Here is a 21449-nt window from a genome sequence, read left to right on the forward strand (position 1 = left end):
CAAGGAAACAAATGGAATTGCTAAATCATTCTACAGAAAAAAAGATGATCAGTGGGAGGAAGAGAGGACTGTAAGGAGAGGATAGTGAAGGAATGGCTAATGGATTTTAGAATTGGCACATCTAGCATTCAATTTGAAGCTGTTTGTGTTACTAAAATACATACTTCTTCAATCATCCCAAACCACCAATTGGTCTACATATTCAAATGTCTTTCAAATGAATGGATTGTATGTGTTCGTGTAAAATGGGAAATAAAATGGATTCAGTTTCTCATCTGGGTCAGTACAATGTAGACACAAGAGCAGCTATCACAGTAAAAGTGCAGAGATCAAGAGACACTTAAAAGCAGGAACAAAGAGTTGGAAGCGACTATGATAAATCGAGCTCCAGGAATTCGATTTCTGTGATTTGTGTGAAGGAGGATGTGGGAGCAAAGAACTCAAGCTGACCTCTGAGTTACACAAGGATGTGCTGCTTGTAACCCACTGGTTCTCAAACTGGAAGGGGTCATTAAGCAGACTGCTGAGCTCCAGTGAGTGTCGCTGTAAGTCTTGTCCTAGCAATGCAAACTTGGTTAACATTAGCATATTTCCTTTCTCAGTGAGGCAATTATTATTTCAGGCTTTATTATCCCAATGTTATCTAAAGTTTTAGAGGCATGTGATACTCCAAACAAAAATTTAGTTGAAGAAGTAGATGCTAAAAGTTTCATGAGGAGTATGGTGGATGGGCTCTAAGACTATCTCCAATTGCCTCCACCTCCTAATACACAGGCTCCTATTTAATCCCTTCCCTTTGAGTTTAGCCAGAATCTATACTTGCTTCTAATCAACAGACTATGGCAAAGGTGATGAGATGTTATTTCCATGATTTTATCACATAAGATTGCACTACCTACCTTGCTAGGAGACTCAGTTCCTTGCTAGCTTTGATGATGGAAGTGGCCATATTAGGGAGGTTCATATATTAAGGACCTGAGGGTGGCCAACAGCCAGCAAGAAATGAAGATCCTCAGTCCGTCAGTCTGCAACGGTCTGAATCCTGCCAACACCGTGTGAGTGTGGAAGTAGATCCTTCCCCAGTCAAGCCTCAGGCTTTCAGATGAGAACTAGCCCTGGCTCATACCTTCATGCAGCCTTGCAGATTCCTGACTCCCAGAAGTCCTGCCCAGACTCCTGACTTACAGAGATGTGAGACAACAAACGTTTGTTGTTAAAAGCCACTAAGTTTGTGGTAATTTGTTCTGCACTAATAGGTAATAAATACAAGGGGAGCACAAAGAAAAATAATGTATAATTATGATTGTTAATTACCACCACTAAATCTAACGATTGATTTCATGCTAATAGGCCAGTTAGGAAAGACACTATAATGGACCTCTAAAATACCTGAGGACAGGATGGTGGGGCTGAGGACTGAAGCGTTGTTTTCTCCCTCCTCCCTATGGAGAAGCAGGGGAGGCTGGATACACGCAGCCTAGCTGCTGGTGACTCTACAATCCTGAGATTGACAGGGCCAGTGCATCTCCGCCAAAATTCAAAGGAATGGTAAAACGGAAGGAAAAAGCAGACTGGCAGATATGGAGAGTTACAGCATGAGCTGGAGAACAAGAGAAACAGAGACTGTCAAGACGGGCAGTGGACAGGCCTCCCAGGGCAGGAGTAGGAGACGGAGAAAGGCGACTCTCAGAACCGGGATGGCCAAGGTCAGGACTATGGGACACCAGGCAGGTGAGGTCATTACATGTGGACATGACTAGAAAATTAAGACTTTTTAAAGCTCAATAATGGATAACCAGCAATTTCCTCAAGCTTACTGACATCATCAGACCGGCTTTCACAAGACTTCAGAGCCCGGAGGGGCTGAGCCTCTGTGGAGGCACCCCGAAGCCACATCCACCAGTGCCACAGCCACACCAGTCATGCCTAGGAGAGAGGCAGTCCCGAGAGATCACCAAGAGCAAGTCGGCAGAGGATCCCAGACTATCAACCAAAGAGCCCCTCCAAGAACCCACCACTGAAATCTCCCTAGGATATGAAGGCTGTATGTGTGCATATGCCCCGCAAGCCAACATCTTCATTGTAAATGCTGCAGGCACACTTGTGCAAAACAATAAGCACTGGGGAAGAAAACATCATGATTAACACTTCTATTTAAAATCTGAGTTCTGTACCTTTTGGCCATTTCTCCTAGATTCTCTTTCTTACAGTCTTATGTTGCTAAACAGATCCTTGGTCTTAATTTTCTATTCTTCACAAGTAAAAATGGAATCAATGGGGCTGGCCCGGTGGCTCAGGCGGTTAGAGCTCCATGCTCCTAACTCCAAAGGCTGCCGGTTCGATTCCCACATGGGCCAGTGGGCTCTCAACCACAAGGTTGCCAGTTCAATTCCTCGACTCCCGCAAGGGATAGTGGGCAGCGCCCCCTGCAACTAAGATTGAACACAGCACCTTGAGCTGAGCTGCCACACTCAGTTGGTTGGAGTTTGTCCTCTCAACCACAAGGTTGCCAGTTCAACTCCCGCAAGGGATGGTGGGCTGTGCTCCCTGCAACTAGAAAATGGCAACTGGACCTGGAGCTGAGCTGCGCCCTCCACAACTAAGACTGAAAGGACAACAACTTGACTTGGAAAAAAGGCCTGGAAGTACACACTGCTCCCCAGTAAAGTCCTGTTCCCCTTCCCCAATAAAATCTTTTAAAAAAATGGAATCAATGACTGGCAACCCCATTTATGAAAGTCAGATTGTTCTTGTAACATCAGGCACACATTATGGGATGGATCTTGTAGGGGCGAGGAGACAAATATATAATGCCTACTATGTGCACCACCTCATTTAATTCCTGCAACTCAGTGAGTGGCAGGGCCAAAGTTCAGAAATCCGGCACCTTTGAACCTCTGGCACTGAGTTCATCAATCTTTTGAAATTTTGATTGAGTTAAGTCAATTGAAAACCTAATTGTGATTGGTAGTAGATTATGCTTAGAGCAGTATGTAAATATTCTAGTCTATGTGTATGAGTCAGGGGAATTTTTACATAAGGTGCATAAAATTATTTTATGTCTCCAACCTTTACTCCATTGTAAATCAAACTATAAAATGTGACTTACTGCATTCCTAAAATTAGAACTTCTCAAGAATATTATACTCTGGCAATGAGAAAATCTATTGTAAAGGGATGGTATCTATGCATAAATTTAAACGGCCTAAATCAGATGTGCATAATCCCTTAATGGAAGGATGATAGCTGTGCATATGAATTTTATTTGCAATATGTGCTTCAGATACTTCCTTAATTGATTAGAAAGAGCTGTCAATGAGTTTTACCATTATTTTACCATACAGATAATCATTATTAAATGGCACAATGGGCATCATTTTATCAACCCATAATGCTAAATAAGAGTAGTTAACTACTAAATAATAGCCTAGGGGTCTAAAAGAACAAATGTCCTCCAATTCTACCATTCACAGGAGGAAGTTTATTCCTCCCAAGAGATCTGGCCCATTTCTCTTACAAAGCAGAAAGTCAGCTGGATCAAGAAAAGGCTTCTCTGGGCTTACCCAATCAAAGACACCATGGCTGAAATTAAAATATGTGGAATTCTACTCAAATAGAATGAAATAGGATGAATTCTTATTTGTCACTCTTACTGACTTTCAGACTGTTTCATTCGGATAACATCTAATAAGTAAATCAGTCCAGATTACTCTCTCCATACCTATATTTAGGTTTTCTTCAAGAAGTTAATCCTTTGTTTAAAAACAGGAGGAGGAGTTTGGTAAGCAAAACAAGAACAAGGAGCTTGTCAGATGCTTTCTTCTACACCGTCTGTAATTACCCAGGCTTACTCAGCTTTTCAAACTGAAAACAAGTGTACAACCCATGTATGTCAAATCAGTGTGTTTCTCAGAACTCTGGTTACTGTTCTATAACACTAACAATACCTAAATACTGTCATCTCTAATTGCAGAATTGTTACTTTTCTTAAGTGCAATAGCAGCATGGCGGGGGGTGTTATGGGAGGAAATGAGGGTGCACAGAGGCACATTGAAGCATCAACAGTTACAATAGCATGATGTCTTGTATTTACTTTCTGAATACCTCCCCCGAAAAAGGTAGGAGAGAGACAGAGCCAGTAAGATTGGCAAAGCAGTGCTAACTGTCAAAGCTGGGCTACCGGAGTCCATGGGCATTTGTTATACTATTCTCTCTTCTTTTGTTTAATAAATTTAAATATATATTAAATTTTCTATATAAACAATTTTGTTGACATTATCACCTCAAACCAGAATTAGGAGTGTAAAATTAGGAGTCTTTCAACATTATTTCTTTCAAAGAGTAAACTCAATAATCTTAGACCACAATGCCTAGAATTACAGATTTGCATCCAAGTGCTGCCATTTTTTTTCAAATTTACACAAAAGTTGCAAGAATAATATAAAGAACTCCCAGATTCACCACTGTTCAAATTTGCCACATTTGCTTTCCCTCTCTTTCTTGTATAACACACATATTCATATAAATGTGCACATGTATACATTTTTTCCCTAAACCAGTTGAGAGTCATTCGATTGGTGCAAAAGTAATTGCGGTTTTTGCAATTTTTTTTTTTTAACCATTTAAACTGCAATTACTTTTGCACCAAACTAATAGTTGCAGACATCATGTCCCTTACCCCTAAATACTTCAGTTTCCCCTAAGAAGAAAGATATTCCCCTCCAAACTGCAATAAAAAGTCATATTTAGGGAATTTAACATTGATACAAGGCTAGTATCAAATACATAATTCATATTCAAATTTCACCCATTATCACAATATTGTTCTTTGTAGCATTTTCCCCTGATTTTGGATCTGATTCATTTCATTGCATTTCATTGTCTCTTTGGTCTCCTTCAATCTGGAACAATGCCTCTGTCATCGTTTATGACACTGACTTTTGTGCAATGTCTCTGTTTGGATTTGTCCAATATTTCCTCCTAGTTAGAACCAAGTTATGTATACATTTTTGGCACAACACGTGGCTTTGTGTCCTCCTCAGTGCTTCATATCAGGAAGAACAGGCTATCAGCTGGCCCCGTTACTAGTGATGATGACGTGGATTGTTTGGTTAAGGTAATATATCCCAGGTTTCTCACCTGCAAAATGACCGTTTCCCTACCCCTTGCAATGAGTAAGTAATCTGTGAGGAAATTCTCCAAGGATGTAAATACTCTGGTCTTCTTCACGTTTTCACACAATAGTTTAGCATCCATGGATGATTCCTGTTTGAATTAATTATTATTGTGATGGTCACAAAGTAATAATTTTCTAATTTTGTCTTTATTTTTAGTTGGCATCATTTGTACACTTTTTAATAATTATGATTGGAAGTAGTTTTACTCGGTTCATTTTCACTGAAAGTCAAGCAATTTTCTTTTCAATCCTAAACATCCTAAGCCCTGAACCTCTCAACTAATTGTTCGGCAGAGGTTTGTAACATTTATCTGCTTACCTTTTCCTAAATTTGATGTTTCCCTCCCCTCCTCTCTCTTCCTTCTATTCCCCAAGACTAAGCAGAGTGGAAATTGCTGATGGGGTCGGTAGGATGGGGAGAAAGGAAGCTACAGGTTGCTGACCAGAAAATAGAAGAGAAGGAAAGGCCACCGGTGGAGGTTGCCTGTGGGGTAGCAACAATCAGGTTGTGGATGGACCGGGCAAAATGACACTAGGATCAACCCGCTGGGGACCAGATGTTTCCCTTATGAAGCTAAATGTTCACAAAACAGCCCCCCAGATCCATCTACCCAAGAATGCCTGAGATTTCTGGGGCCTACTATAGTTACGTATTTCCAACACTGCCCAAACATGCCTTGTTGTTCCTGAGAAGTTATTCTTATAAACAGACTACAGTGAGTTCAACAGTAAAGACTTATATGGAGAAGTATTAATAATGCAATAAATGACATAAATGGAAAAAAACAAGAAAAATACTTCACTATGATCTAGAAACACAAAATGATCTGGAATACTTGTTGCTGAGGAAACATAGTTCAAATACCTAAGTACCACCGCTTTATATAATAAACCAGCTGCTCATGATAACAGGGTTTTTTTCCCTACTAGTTTTTCTATTACAATTTTTTCTATTACAATTTTTTCAATCTTTTAAAGATCTTATATGCCTGAGTTATCCAAATAAAAATATGAATAGCTCAAGGGGAATTTAATTTGTGGATCTCAAAGTCCCGTTTCCCGAGAACTCACTGAAAGCTAAGTTGACATGCTCACGCGGATTATCCGTTCCCTCTGGAAACTGCCCTTAGACAACAGGTTGCTCGGACATATGGACATTTTCTTTCTATTTGTTACATTCTTTTTGGTGAATGTTATAAGTTCCCAGGCAAATATTTTAAAAATATCTGTGTATCTTATATACATTTACATACCACATTCATAAAGAAGGTCCTTCTGGATTCCTTCCAGAAACGACTGGAGTCGAGGAGTCAGATTTTGCCTGGCTTTAGAACCAATTTTTCTCTCATGGGAAATTTCTTGGAGGAGAAAAATGGAGAAAGCAGTCAGCTATAGCCCAGGGCAACACCGTGCCCAGCTTTGATATATATTAATGAGGCCAAGTACTCGTTGCACAGTGACAGGACAGGACCACGAAGAAGTGATCGTCACTCTGTGATCCTGCCTGCCTCTCACCTGTCATTCCCTCACCTACAAAGAGGTAAGGAGGAGGACAGGGAACTTGTTAGAAATGTCGATTCTGGGGCTAAAGCCCAGACTTACGGAATCAGAGATTGGTGGGGGGGGGGGGGGGTGTGGCCTGGCCATCTGTAATAAATACTCCAGGTGACTGTGATGCACATTAATGTCTAAGACTTACTGAAATACACAAAATACTAATGCCAGCACATTTTTAAAGCTCTTGGAGTAATTCAAATGCAGCTGGGCTGAGAACCAGAGCTAATCAAAAAACTCTATGTTGTGGAAGAGCCATGGGCTCTACAGTTCCAGGGTCACCTGTGCGCTCACTATAAGAGGACTGAGGGACTTTCAGGTACAGACCTGGTCAAGATTTGTGGAGAATTTTTCAAGACACTGGCTGACAATACTTCCCTTCTCTTCGTTTCCATAGTAGGGACATATAGGTAAGTCTCTCATGTTACTTCTGAATGAGAACAAATATGAACTAATTATACCCTACACTCTGGAAACCTTTCAGAGTTCCAGCTCCATCCCAGCTGAGAATGAACATAATTAAGATTGAGCCTAAAAATCAGCTCCAGAGCTAAGCTGGTTGAATATTATCATAATTTTTTCCAAAAACAAACAAAACCAATGAGATAAAGTTTGATTCTCCAGTAGAGTTGAATATACCAATGTAAGGAAGTAGAAGAAAGAATTATCTAAATAAATTGGGACAGAGCATGGACAATTTTTTTTCTAAGAAACCAAAGGTATCATCTTTACCCAAAATATAGGAAAATGAATGCTAGAACACTGTCCCACTGTATTATGCCCATGGATACTCTGAGTCCCTTTGCCTTTGTTTTTCTTAAATACAAGAATAGGCGAATCTAACTATCTTCCTCTTTGTTGAGTTTTATTTTGTGCTTAAATCTGTCATTTCTTTTCCTAGACAAAAAAAATAATAATAAGGCAGACTGTACTTTTTTATGAATCAGCAGAGAAAAAGGGAGCCTTGGCCCAGTCACTGATTTTATTAGAAACACCTGATCTGCATTAATTTAATTTAAGAAGGGGGAAATATGTTGGTATATCCACCCATAAAATGATGGCAAAGCAGCAGGGGGGTGGCCACCATCCTTTACTGAAGGCCACTCATGTGCCCATCTCTGTGCAAGAGACGTACAGCTTTGTCCTGACTTGAAAGATAAAGAACCAGAGGACACTTGCTTCTACTTCCAGTGACTTTCAAAGGTTTAAAATACAGGTCTATTTGGCTACAAAAAGCCATGTTCTCTGCACCATAGCAAAGCTGTGTTCCTGGCTGGGAAAATAGTTGGTTTAAAAGAAAAATAATAATAAATTATTGCAAAAATGTTGACCCCTATCTTTGTCCCTTTTCTCATCTCAAAAATGCCTACCAAAAGGTGTCTCTAACCAGTACACCATTCATTCATTCAGTGAGTCTCTAACACATGCCATGTGTGTGCTGGAGACTTTGAACCCAGCACCTTCCACATGCTCCGTATGCAGCAGGTGTGACTGGTGCTTTTACTCTGATTTCCCTTTGAGGCTCCACTAGTACGTATCTAGCTTCCCATGCATCTAACTTAACCGGCTCTCATAGACGTGACTCCATTTCCAAAAGCACTGAGCCAATAGAGCAGTGGTGCCAAGATGCCAAAAGCAGGCCAACCCAAAGCCTTCCAACACTTTCATTCAGTCGTTTTAACCTGCCAACCAGGCGCTAATGGCATTCACTGTCCATATTGACTAGATGTGGTCTCTGGCCAGCCCTCAGCTGCCCGTTGGGAGTATGGCTCGAGTGGGGCCACAGAGCAGCCACCCTTATCCCCAAATGGCAAGTGCGCAAATCCAACCCAGAACTCAAGGCGAACCTTGAACTCACAAGGTGCCCGAAAGGCTGCCTCTGGGCCTGAGGGCACTGCCCCCGAAGGGCTGCGATGACAGGCCCCGCTGCCCCATGGCAACGCAGCGTCCCCTCCATCTCCGCGCCCAGCGGAGCAGACGCCCTTCTGCCACATCCCTCCCGAGCTGGCTGCCAGGACCACCTGCGCCTCTCAAGTCCTGCCTAGTAGCAAAGGGCGATGGGCAGAGGGGCAAGGGCCCTCCCGGGGGTGAAGGGGGGCCCTGGCCGCTGGTCCCGCGAGCCCGGCATAAACACAGGCGTCGGAAAGAGGAGAACTTCCCACCCTTGGGCCCCGCGGCCTCCCACCCGGGGCCTCCACCGCCCCAGAGCACTTACTGTCAGTCGCCATGGTCTGACCAGAGGCTGAGGGGCGGCCACCCGCGGCTGGGGGACCCTGCGCGGAGCCCAGCCTGCGGCGCGCTCCTCTCCAGGCCCCGCGCGCTCGGGGGCCGCGCTGCGCACAGCCCCTCCCGCCGCGCGCCCCCGCCGCCGCCTCCCGCCCCGCCGCCCAGCGGGGGCCCTAAGAGCCCAGTCCGCTGCAGAGCCCGCTAAACTACCGCGCCCGGAGGCTGACCCACCGCTCCCCGCCTCACAGCATCCTCACCGCTATCCATTCTCCTCTCTTCCCCTCCCCCAAGACAATGAATGCAGCAACTTGGAAACAAGCTCTTGGCCACGCCAAGGCACCTCTCCAGACTACCTTTCCCCTATATTCCCTGCTACATTCTTGTTTTCCTGTCACCTTTTTCAGTTTCCACCTCATCCCTGCCTTGAGCTTCCTACCTGTGGCTTGGGGCATAAGACTCAATGCTCAACCTCAGATGGAACAGAGCAAAACATGGGAAAGAGTTGAGAGTAGGAGGCAACGCCCAGCCAGGTGCGGGACATTAACCCTCCAGTGCACAGGGACTCCTGGGAAATCCGCCCAACATACCTTCCCGGTAGGTTCCAAGGGTCCTGTGCCCCTCATGTTACCACCTGTTTTGTCTCCAGTGGGAAAACAGTGCATAGTAGGCTCTCAGTAAATATCTGCTGCGTGGATGAGAATATGACTGGAGGCCTGCATGAATAAATGAATGGAAGACCAACTAACTGATTGGATGCAGACCGGATGAGCAACTAAATTGACAGATGACCACTGGCAAACCATTGCAGCTGGATGCTGGAGTTAGTGGATCAGCCTGAATGAGTGAGCCAGAAGATTTTGTGCGTCACAGGCAGTTCCTGCTTCAGGGATGCTCTGAGTCGAAGCTGTCTGTGAAAGTTGAATACATCTATCTTCTTGAAGTCCAGAAACCAATTTCTGATGGACTCTTGGTATGTCAGGGGAATGGTACATGAGATCCCAGATTCTTTATGTAAAAAATCAAAGGGCTCAAACATGTGCCCTAAAGCATTTGGCAGTCTGTTTACTTCTTACAGATAGAATCTGTTTGATGCACAGGGAAAGCACATTCAACCCAAACAACGGGGCTATCCCAGCCCCAGGGCTGGACACTGAGAAGACCTGGAGGGAGGCACGGTCAGAAGTAGCTTCTATTTGGCCAAGCAGACATAGGAATCACCCAGAGAACAACACAGGCATCCTTTCTGATGAGGCCACAGAGCACAGATGAGGGAGATGTGGGTATTCTGTGTGGACTCCACATCCAGAGTCAGTACATCTGGAGTGGTACCGGAGCTCATCAGTTGGTTGTTGTTTTTAATCTTTGTGAGTTTAATACAGGTGATTCTGAAGCACCTCTTAGTTACCAACCACAGAGATCTGCCCTGTTTGTCTTTCACACCAACCCTGTGCAGTAGGCCCCAAAGCAAAAAGATTTGAAGTGGGGTAGACTAGGAAAAGAGAAAAAAAGAACTAAGGATGAGCCTGCACCTTTGAACCTATTTGTAGGTGAGAAATCAGGAGGTGAAGCTAGTTTGAAGGGGAAGATGGTGAGTTGAGATTGGATTCATGTGAAGGGTCCGTAGAACATTTGTGAGGCTCTTTATTCATTAATCAAACCTATTTTTCTAAGTCAGAAAGAGGAAAACTGGTTAAGTCAAACTCCAATAAATGTATTCTGAGTGACTGATCCGTTAGATAGCAAGTTTATTAACCTGGAGCTGACGTCAGATATGAAGGAGTAAGCAGATTTCAAAGAGCTGGAGGTGCCAGGTATAGATAAATCTCTCAAAAAGTTTTGCAAGGAAGGGAATAAAAGGGAGAGCGTCAGAGGTGAGCAGGATTGAGGTAAGACTGGGGGGTTTGTTTGTTTTTTTTTAAGATAGAGGCTTGTTCAGCAGGAAAGACATTTCTATCCCATATTCAAGCATATGAAAGGAAAAAAATTCACTTTTCTATAACTAAATTAACTTTCTGGCCCAAGTCCCCATTCTACTTGTTGTTAGGAAGTTTGATTTCAGTCAATTCGGGGTAACCTCCATCCATTCAGGTTTTATCCCAAGCAATTCAGATGTTTTCTCCCCACTTTTCTTGGGGTTGCATCCCATTTTGGAGGAAAGGGTTGACTAACATCAGTGACGTGACAAGGTATCTGTCTCCCACTCTGATGGACCTCTCCGGTCTGGACTTCAGAGCACTTCACACCTCCTCAGTGGTGGATGGCTTCCACACCAGTGGTGGATGGTGAGGGCAGCATCCACAGCTCTGCTCTCTCACTGACACCCAAAGCCTCTCCAAGTCTGATTTTTTTCTCCTTGACGGTCCTATTGCTATCAAGGGGAAATACAGCCCATGCCATTCTAGGGAAATCTGTGGCGTCTCAGGCCTTTTCTAACAAGCCAAACAACCATTCCTTTCTTATAATTCCCTTACATGGTAGCGAAGCGGAACTCTGACAACAAACGGGGTGTTTAATATGATGTGAGACAAAGGTCTGTTAGTTCTCAATTTCCCCAACTTACATAGAAATTTTATCATCCCCCTCATCCTTGGCAGTGGAAATTGTCTCTAAGAAAAGGAGTGGAAGGAGTGGATATGGGTTGTTTTCAACTACATGTACCTGCATAGCAGTGGCCTAAACAGTTAAGAACATCTTATTACCACATATAACAAAGAATACAAAGGTGAGTGGTCCCATGGCTGGTTTTGCATCTCAATAATGTCCGTGAAGATGCAGACTCTTTCCATCTTCCTATTCTGCCATCCTCAATTTGTCAGCAGCAGTCCCCTCCCCCCAGGCACGCACACACACCATAGTCACAATATGCTAGCTGCAGCACAAAACCTCATAGCCTCACAGGACAACATTCCAAAAGTCAGGGGAGGGGGGTATTCTTTTTCATCTCTCTCTTTATATTAGGGAAGACGATCTTTGTAAAAGCCCTCAAAAGCCTCCTCCACAATTCTAGTTGCAAGGAAACCTGGGAAAGCAAGTGTCTGCTATTTTCAGCTTCTATGACATGAAGTGGGTTCTTCCAGCAAGGAAGAAGGGGGTAGGGGGTAGGGAAGGGCTGCTGGGCACACCATCAATGTCTTCCCTTGTCTTCTCATACCCCCTCGGAGAATCTCACCTCACTGCTCTCCTTTACAACACTTCCTCTCTCTATGGAGTCTATTTTGTAAGGGCTGGAAAACTAACTCTTAATAGATTCTGCATATGCTTGCAAATCTTTGTATCTTATATGGGGACCTTAGCTTTTAAAATTCGAAAGCTGAGATTTGGGCTCCTTTGGTTCTCTACACAAACTAAGGCTGTAGATGCCAGGATCTAGTTAGAGACAGGGAAATGCCAGGGAGGCCCACATGGTAAATGAAATTACATAACAGGAATGAAAAATACATAAGTCAGTATCAAGTTAGGATTCTAGTGGTTACAAGGGAGAGAAGAAAGCGCTCTTGGAGGGGAAGCATCCAAAATAGAGAGAGGCAGGAATGGGTGTTGGATGGAAGACTGGCTGGCATTGACAGCATAGACAGAGTTTCACTTTGGAGAGAAAGACCTATTTGCAGTCTCAGAAACTTGAGAAAAAGAGAGTGATGACGCAAAGGATTTTGTGGTTGGAAGAAGGAAGTTGAGAGAATTCAGGCATGCTATGTGGTCCCCAAGTTCTCTGTAATGTAGGACGACGCTTAGTTGCCAAGAAGGCAGGGAGCTGAGATCGGGTTGAGGACTTGAGTAAGACAGTGGGAAAGGATTTAAGCTGCCTCTATTAGGAAGGTGAGGGGAATCCAAGGATAAATACAGGAGGACTTCCAGCAGTGAGGGCCCACCTGGAATTAGACCTCAGGAGCACAGGTGGCCAGGTGGCCACGTGGAAGCTTTCTCCATCATCACTGGGTCAAAGAGGTAATGGAAGGAGATGAGACTTAAGGGAAGGCTAAAATGAGGAGGAATTCTAAGTCACTGTGTCGTCGAAACAGCCAGCCACAGGCTAAGGGGGGTTAAAAGGGTAACTGAAGCCACAGCAGGATTGCGGAGGGATTGAGAGAATGTGGAGGGGCCCACGGCCTGGAGACGTTGAAGATGGCAAACAAGACAAACTCAAATGGTCTAGGAGAATGTTATCTTTGGGGGCTGTATATACATAAAGGGGTCAGGACAGAGAAAGAATAGGACTGAGCAATTGCTTATAAAATACTTTAGTTAAGGTACAAATTGACAGTCGCCAGATGGGAGGGGGGTTGGGAGTTGGGTGAAAAGGATTAAGAAGTACAAATTGCCAGTTATAAAAATAGTCATGGGGATGTAAAGTACAGCATAGGGATACAGTCAATAATACTGTAATAACTTATCAGGGTACTAGACTTATCAGGATGATCATTTCATAAGTTATTAAATGTCTAATCACTATGTTGTACATCTGAAACTAATATTGTATGTCAACTGTAATTGAAAAATTAATTTAAAAAACAAAAACTTTTTTTAAATAAAATAAAATGTTTTAACAAGGTAATTTATAATTATTGCAGGACTCTTCTAACTTATTTGCCATGATTGTGATTCAAATATCATCATCGACATTGCTTGAGGTCATTTCCACAAGACAAATAGCTCTTATACACACTGCTTGGAAATTACCAACTGTATAGGCTCTGACCTTTGGCCTAGGACCACATCCTGTTGACTTTATCAACACTCTGCCTATAAACAAGAAATGAGGACAGAGAAGGGTGAGGGACTGAAGCCACACACTGAGTGGGTCTGTGTCACCATGGAGACTATTTTTGGTTGAAAGAGCTATTGCTTTGTCTCTGTTAGAGTAGGTAAAAATAGAAAACTTATTTTAACTATGATTTGTGCATGTATCCTGATAAAAAAAATTTTTATTATTTTGTGTAAAACTTGCCTTTAATTTTTATTCGGTCTTTGTATCTGTCCTAAGCTTCCCAACTCAAATACTTCAGAACATTCAAATATGACATGGATTATGATAAAAAACAAATCAAGCTTTTCCAACTTCTTTCAAATCATTAGGTTAGTATGATACTAAATTATGATCACATAGCACTTGGGTGACTTAAATGAATTAATAAACTCCCAAAGAATACTAAGTGGAGTCTGGGCAACCTAGGAGACACTCAGGGTACAAATCCAGTGAAGAAGGCTCAGTAACTTCTGGATACACAGAAAGCTATGGTCTCATTCCTTTCTGCAATAAAAATTGCAGGGGATGCACACCTTGACGGGAGAGATCCATGTTCACACAACTTCACCCTAAGTGCATGCCCCTGTCCATGCAACAGGGCAGGCAGAACTCAGGCAAGAAGCCTGAGTCTTACTGACACGAGGAGTCAAACAATGGAGTTTGGGCTATCAGGGTGGTTGGAAATCAAGATGGGAAATCCCTGAAAGCAGCAATTACAGAGGATAACCCCAAAATGTGGGTGTAAAATCCCCTTAGATCTTAGGCTGTAAGCAGGACAAGAACTCCACTTAACTCCAGGGCAAATAAACTGTAGGCTGAAAGTGCTGAGCAGATATTTCAGCATCTGCCCACCCAGGGGTCTCCTGAGTTCGTAGTTCAAGCCCTGCCAGGACAGAGTAATGTGGCAGTAACTTTAGGTTTTCCATTAAAACTAAAGGGCCACACCCTTAGAAATAAGGGCGTCATACCATGACTAAGGTATTTTCTGTAAAACTAAGGACAAAAACCAAAATAGATCCAGCTACTGTGTTTCCCCAAAAATAAGACCTAGCCAGACCATCAGCTCTAACGCATTTTTTGGAGCAAAAATTAATATAAGACCCGGTTTTCTTTTACTGCTATAAGACCAGGTCTTATATAATGTAATATAAAAGAAGACGGGGTCTTATATTAATTTTTGCTCCAAAAGATGCATTAGAGCTGATGGTCCTGCTAGGTCTTATTTTCAGCGAAACACGGTAACAAGGCCTACAAATCAAACATCCGCAAGTTCAAGATGTTCTGTCAGTAATCTAACCACCTCCTAGAGCATGCAACACTCTTCAGAGGAAGATAATGGAATCCAGCACCTCTAATATGTATCATCATACAATAAAAATTACTAGACAAGGAACGAAATGGGAAAATGTGACCCATAGTCAATAGGAAAAAAAATCAGCCTGTCACGTCCAGCGCAACTCGTGCAGTGAGGGAACGAGAAGGGGCGGCTTTAGGTTAAGTTTCAAGAAAGAAACAGAGACTTAATGCAGTTGAATCTCAGAAGGCCAAGGGTCTCACAGTCATGAAAGACTGGAGCGCAAAATCAGGCCAACTGGTGGCTTTTATTGATTATACAAGGGAGTAAAACTTATCTACTGTCTGTGAAACTCATCCATCATATCACAAAGGTGATTTAATCCACTCATCCCTGCCTGCAAACAGCCAGAGCAGAAAGTCCTATGATGACTTATTTAAGGTGTGTTCCCTCCTGGGGATAAGTCTCTCATGATAAAACTTTGTTGTTGAGCTAAACAGGAGGAGCTGATATTATCGCTCTCCTAACTTCTCTCACAATCAGGTGAGAGGGAAAGCCAGTGCCAGCAGTGGCTTCCTTTAAGCAGAGGGAAGGGGAGGCAATGCTCCTTCCCATATTTTCCATAGTAGCTCACTGGGAGTCCCCACACGGTTCCACCTGTCTTAGATTGTTCCTCACGTGAGAAATCTTACCCGTCCTTGGCTGGCAACCCATCTTTTGAGGACCGGACAGAGAGATATGAGGTGTAAACATAAAGATGAAGCAAAGTCCCAAGAAGGCACAGTCTCACAAACTCTTCTTTCCTTAGGGAAAGGTATGAGGGGACAGTCGGCTAGACTGCTGCCTGATGTCAGCCAATAGAAACTCATACTCTGATGAGCTCAATGTCGGGACTAGCAGACTTCAAAATAACTAGATAAGTATATTAAACAATCTGTAGTAAAAGATGGATATAATGGGTAAAGAAATGGAGAATTTCAGCAGAGATATGAAAACCATGAAAAAGAACCAAGGGGCATCCTAAAATTGAAAACTCCTACATCTAAATTTTAAGTTATTGGATGAGGTTAACAGCAGGTTTGAAAGATGAGAAGAAAAGATTTGTGAGATTGAACTCAAAAGGAATTATCCAACCTGAAGCACAAAAAGTATTAGGGGGGAAAAAAGTCACAGTGACCTGTGGGACAGTGTCACATAGTGAAAACATATGTAATTGGAGTCTTAGAAAGAGAAGGGGGCCGGCCCAGTGGCTCACGCAGTTAGAGCTCCACGCTCCTAACTCTGAAGGCTGCCAGTTCGATTCCTACATGGGCCAGTGGGGTCTCAACCACAAGGTTGCCAGTTTGATTCCTCGACTCCCACAAGGGATAGTGGGCTCCGCCCCCTGCAACTAAGATTGAACATGGCACCTTGAGCTGAGCTGCCGCTAAGCTCCCGAATGGCTCAGTTGGTTGGAGTGCGTCCTCTCAACCACAAGGTTGCCGGTTCGACTCCCACAAGGAATGGTGGGCTGCACCCCCCCCCCCAACCAACAACAACAACTGGACCTGGAGCTGAACTGCGCCCTCCACAACTACGATTGAAAGAACAACAACTTGACTTGGAAAAAGTACACACTGTTCCCCATCCAATAAAGTCCTATTCCCCTTCTCCAATAAAATCTTTAAAAAAATAAGAGACCAGTGCAGAAAAACACGTAAAATAGGCTTAGAGAATAAACCACAATAGGCACATATCAAACTGCTAAAAACCAAAAATAAAGGAAAAAATCTAAAAAGCAGCCAGTGAAAAAGGGCACATCATATATAAGGGAACAACAGCAAGAATGAAAACTAACTTCTCATCAGAAACAATGAAGGCTGAAGACAATGAAACAATTTTAAAGTGCTGAGAGAGAAAAAGATGTCAACCTAGAATTTTAAATCCAGCAAACGTATCTTTCAACATGAAGGTGAAATAAAGACATTTTCAGACAAACAAAAGCTGACAGAATTTGTTTCCCACAGAGCTAAGCTACAAGAAATTAAAAGAAGTTCTTCATTCTAAAGGAAAATTATTCCAAAATGCAAACATAGATTTGCATGAAGTCAAGAACTCTAGAAAGGTTCATATGTGGGTAATTTTTGTATTTTTCCTTGATCTAAAGCAAGAATAAAATTGTTTACTGAGATTAATAATATGTAGAAGTAAAATAAGAGATGTGATAAAAAATATATGGTGAATGCCGCTGCTGAGTGCCATCCAACAGAAAGGCAGGGATCTTCAATATGTAATTATGTTTTTTGACCTTGATGGAATTGTGAGAGCTGAGTTTGTCCCCAGGAACACTATGGTTAACTTTGAATATTATAAAGGCTTATTAGAGCATTTAAGAAATGATATGCGTAGAAAACAGCCTGAAAAATGAGTGAATGGTCTCATCATGGCAACGCTCCGTGTCACACTTCGCTTCTGGTACGGCAGTTTCTGTCAAATAAAAACATCATGATGCGTCCTCATCCACCTTACTCACCAAATCTGGCACTGTGCGACTTCTGACTCTTCCCCAAAGTCAAAATGGTTCAGGTCATTCAGGCAGCCATGAAAGCCCAACTAAAGATACTCACGAAAGAGGACTTCCAGAACTGCTTTAGAAAGTGGCAAGAATGATGGGGTGTGTTTGAAGCAAGGGGGAGTATTTTGAGGGGAATTAATGGCAATGTGCCTTTTACTGTAATAAATTTTTTTCAACATTCACCATATTTTTTGATCACACCTCGTATATATCACAAAGGATAGAAGGGGGTTTAAATGGAATTATATCGAGTGAAGGATATACCACTAACTTATTACATGGTAACCCCAGAGCAAACCTGGCAGTCTGGCCCCTGAGCAATTTCTCTTAACCTCTGTGTAATGCTGCTGCTTGTCAAGTGAACATTTTTGCCACTACGTGATTACTTCGAGGTTGCAATATTGACACTATCATTTTAATCCAATCATGATTGGACTGAAAAATCCATGAGATCCCGAAGGCCTGCCCTGCTCACAACTTCTAAGCTGCGAGTGTTGGGTTCTTCCACATCATTTGCTGTGCCCTGCAGCTTGTGATCCTGCTACATGGGCCACAGTTGATTGTTCCACGGATCTGTGCCTTAGTTAAGGGCAGCCATCCTTTGGGAAGCTAGAATGACCCAAGAATCTGTGCCCAATCAGGGGACTCTCTTTTGCATTATATAATAACTAGTAGAATCAATCCAACCTCTTTCAGGGAGAGTAGGAGTAGCAGAGGGAGAAATGTGCAGAGATGCTGGAAAACACATGAATAAGAGTATGTATATTGTGACCATATAGCAGGGGACATCCATTTCAAGATGAGGACACAACCGAGCCACCTGATCTGCTGTACTCATTACATGACAAAGATCTATTTTTTTTTTCCAAGAAGCTATGCCTCTGATGAGACAGTCACCTTTGTATTCTTAAAATAAGCCTCCAGCATCTAAGATAACATGCTTTTGTTCCTTGCAATCTCAAGGAATCTGTCCAAACTTACCTTAAAAAGAAAAAATCCAGACCTGCAATATACAGCACATTAAACTAAACAGTTAAGGCATAAAAAAAATCACATAAAAAGGGGTTATACAGCCTAAGGCACTGACATTTACTTTAATACAGGGAATTTTAAAAATTTGCTATGAAAATTACTACATAGCTGTTCAAAAGATAAATGAAAATGTGAATAGTTAAGCACCCACAGAGTCTTCTCAATGCCATTTAAAAAGCAAGCCTTCTTCAAACTCTAATTTAATTCAAGAATCAAGGGTAAAATGGGAAGGCATTAATAACTCTGCATATTTTCCTAGGCTCTTTATGTCAAAACAAAAGTACTATTCAGGTCATAAAGCTCATTTTTAAAGATACCTCAATTAAAGATAGTTTCTCTCTCCATATATGTGTGAATCTTTTTGTCATAACCAAAATAGGCTATTAGGAAGAGGATATATATTTTAACTAATTCAAGTTAAAAAAAAGAAACCAGGTGCTCCTTAGGTCGATTGAGCAGTAAGAGCTTTGTCTCCTGTCAATCTGAGTTTCTGTGTAAACACATAACCTTTTCATTATTATGACATAAGAAAATCACCTCAAAAATCACATTAAGCACTAATAATCACTCCAGTTTCCTTGGGTTCCAAGTGTATATTAAAAGCTTACACTTTTCAGTGGCAATTATTTTGAAGTTTAGTATTCGTATCTTTGCATTTTCAAAGCATTATGCAGTTCTTAATAGTTCTGACAACTCAGTAAAATCTTCTGTATTATTTTGAATTTACAGCTAAGATTTGAAAAGAAATGAATTCTTTAAGGATGCACAATGAATCAGTGGCAAAACTGGATACAAATTTTTAACTTCTTAGTTTCTAGGTGAGAAAATTACAAGTATTCAAAACATTTATATACATGCATTTTTAATGAATTTCCCTATAACACTGTTGTGGAAATCCCCGTAGAAGACAATCTTTGCCTAAAAGTTGGACCATTATTCCTCCTTTGGCAGTAGAAAACACCTTGCAGATGGTACAACTGTGTTTGTTTCAGGGAACACACACTTTAATTGGAAGTTAAAGAGATTGGGAGTGTTTCCTCACGTTGAATATGTCTACTCACAATTAGAAAACCTTTGAAGCATTAAGAGAAAGGGGTTATAAACCCAGATTGGATCTTAGGTGTGCTTACAACAACATAAACTCTTAACAGTACCAGAAAAGGAAACAAAGACAACACACTAAGCACACTAAGATTTCTCACACAGAACTGCACATTTCCAGGGTACTTTCCTTCTGAAGAAATAAATTACAACATTTTAATTTCAAAGTGAAAAATATTCTCCTAATAGTCATCCATACAACCTCATTTTCCTTATGGTCCCACTTCTTTTATTCATGTTTTTTTAGATCCTCCAAGTAAACCTGTCATATAGCATTAAAACCACTATAATTCCAATTCTTGACTTTGAATAATACTTTCATATATGATTTCTGAAAGTAGAGGTATCATTTAAAATACAGCTCAGGCTTATAAACATGACCACAATGCCTCTTCCCTTACAAACCATTAATTTAGTAAATATTTAATATTAAAATGATGTATTTAGGACTTGGTACATTTTATTGTAATTAAGTGGAACATACAAATAGCTTAATTTAGTAAGTAACGAGTGTTTGGACACCACATTTTAATTCTGAAAACCCACTGTTAAACACAAATATTTTCCATTTGAACTCTGTTCAGTAAATTTCATTTCCATCAAGTGATTCACCCCCTATCTGTAGAATATATTCATGAAAAACTTGCTATCGGCTAACGCACTGCACTCTGTCAGATGTAAACAGTAACAACTCACATTGCTTAGTACAGTTTTGCTACTTTTATCTTTCTACATTTTCTGTTCTTAAGATCCAGGCTGTATTCAATTGACAATGATTATAAAGATTGATAACCAGTGTAATGGAGGTGGGGAGAGTCCCTCGCAAATACTGTTGTTAGGAATGTAAACTGGCAGTCTTTCTGGAGTTCAATTTGGCAATAATTATCAAAATTTTAAACACATACTCTTTGATAAGCAAATTCACGTGTAGATTTATACAACAGAAATACTAACATAAGTGAGCCAAGGTATACACACAAAGGTCAACACATTGTTTGAAATAGTGAAAAATGAAATGAACCCACCTGTGCAGAAAATATGTAACATAGTAGGTCTGAGACTGCTACCTTAGAAACGCTTGCTTGCAAGGTTGGTCCTTGGCTAGCATCTAGGAATTTGGCTTGTAAACCGTTCCCTGCACTAATAAAAAGCTTTCCCTACGGACCCAAACCTGAATGTATGAAGCATCATTGAAATGATGTAACCCAGATATATATAACCCAGAGCCACCCCACACTGAGATTCAACTGGTTATAGAATACTTTCCTTCTTGTTTAAGCCATTTTGAAATAGGGCTTTATTGGTTGCAGTCAAGAGTATCTGTCTGGATTTCCATTTCTGTCAGCTTATATAAAATGACACTGAAATTATGGGCCAGAGCCCTGCATTTGTATCCTCAGATGCACCATTTACTAATGTTGTGAATGTGAGCAAGGCATTTACCATCCTGAGGTACAGTTTCTTCATTGTACAATGAAATGATACCTTGTACAGTAGTACCTTGGTTTTCGAACGTCTCTGTTGACGAACATTTCTGTTTACAGACGCCGTAAACCCGTAAGTAAATGCTTCGGTTCTCGAACATGCCTCGCAAGTCGAACACATCACGCAGCTTCTGCTGAGTGCAAGATCCTGAGGCCTAGCTGTCGGCTGTTTTCGAACATTTCAGAACTCGAACGGTCTTCTGGAATGGATTACGTTCGAAAACCGAGGTACCACTGTATATCATAAGTACTGTTACAAAAAAAATAGAGGGCAACTCACTGTG

The 21449-nt window shown here is 41.7% G+C and overlaps 1 protein-coding gene across 2 annotated transcripts in view; it reads right to left on the minus strand.

Annotated features, from left to right (window-relative positions):
* Nucleotides 1–9213, minus strand: part of SYT16 (synaptotagmin 16) — a 225984-nt gene extending 216771 nt beyond the window's left edge. The window contains exons 1-2 of one of the 2 annotated variants that reach the window (XM_074327395.1): nt 8946–9213; nt 6430–6534 (exon numbers count right to left, since the gene is read on the minus strand). In XM_074327395.1, coding sequence (XP_074183496.1) covers nt 6430–6534; nt 8946–8958 — 118 coding nt within the window. In that variant the 5' untranslated portion in view covers nt 8959–9213. The remainder of the gene's footprint in view (nt 1–6429; nt 6535–8945) is intronic. The other variant, XM_074327396.1, reaches the window with a different exon arrangement.
* Between the last annotated feature and the right edge of the window lie 12236 nt (nt 9214–21449).

The sequence above is a fragment of the Rhinolophus sinicus genome, linkage group LG03 (assembly GCF_036562045.2).
Source record: "Rhinolophus sinicus isolate RSC01 linkage group LG03, ASM3656204v1, whole genome shotgun sequence".
In the NCBI taxonomy this organism is placed as follows: Eukaryota; Metazoa; Chordata; class Mammalia; order Chiroptera; family Rhinolophidae; genus Rhinolophus; species Rhinolophus sinicus.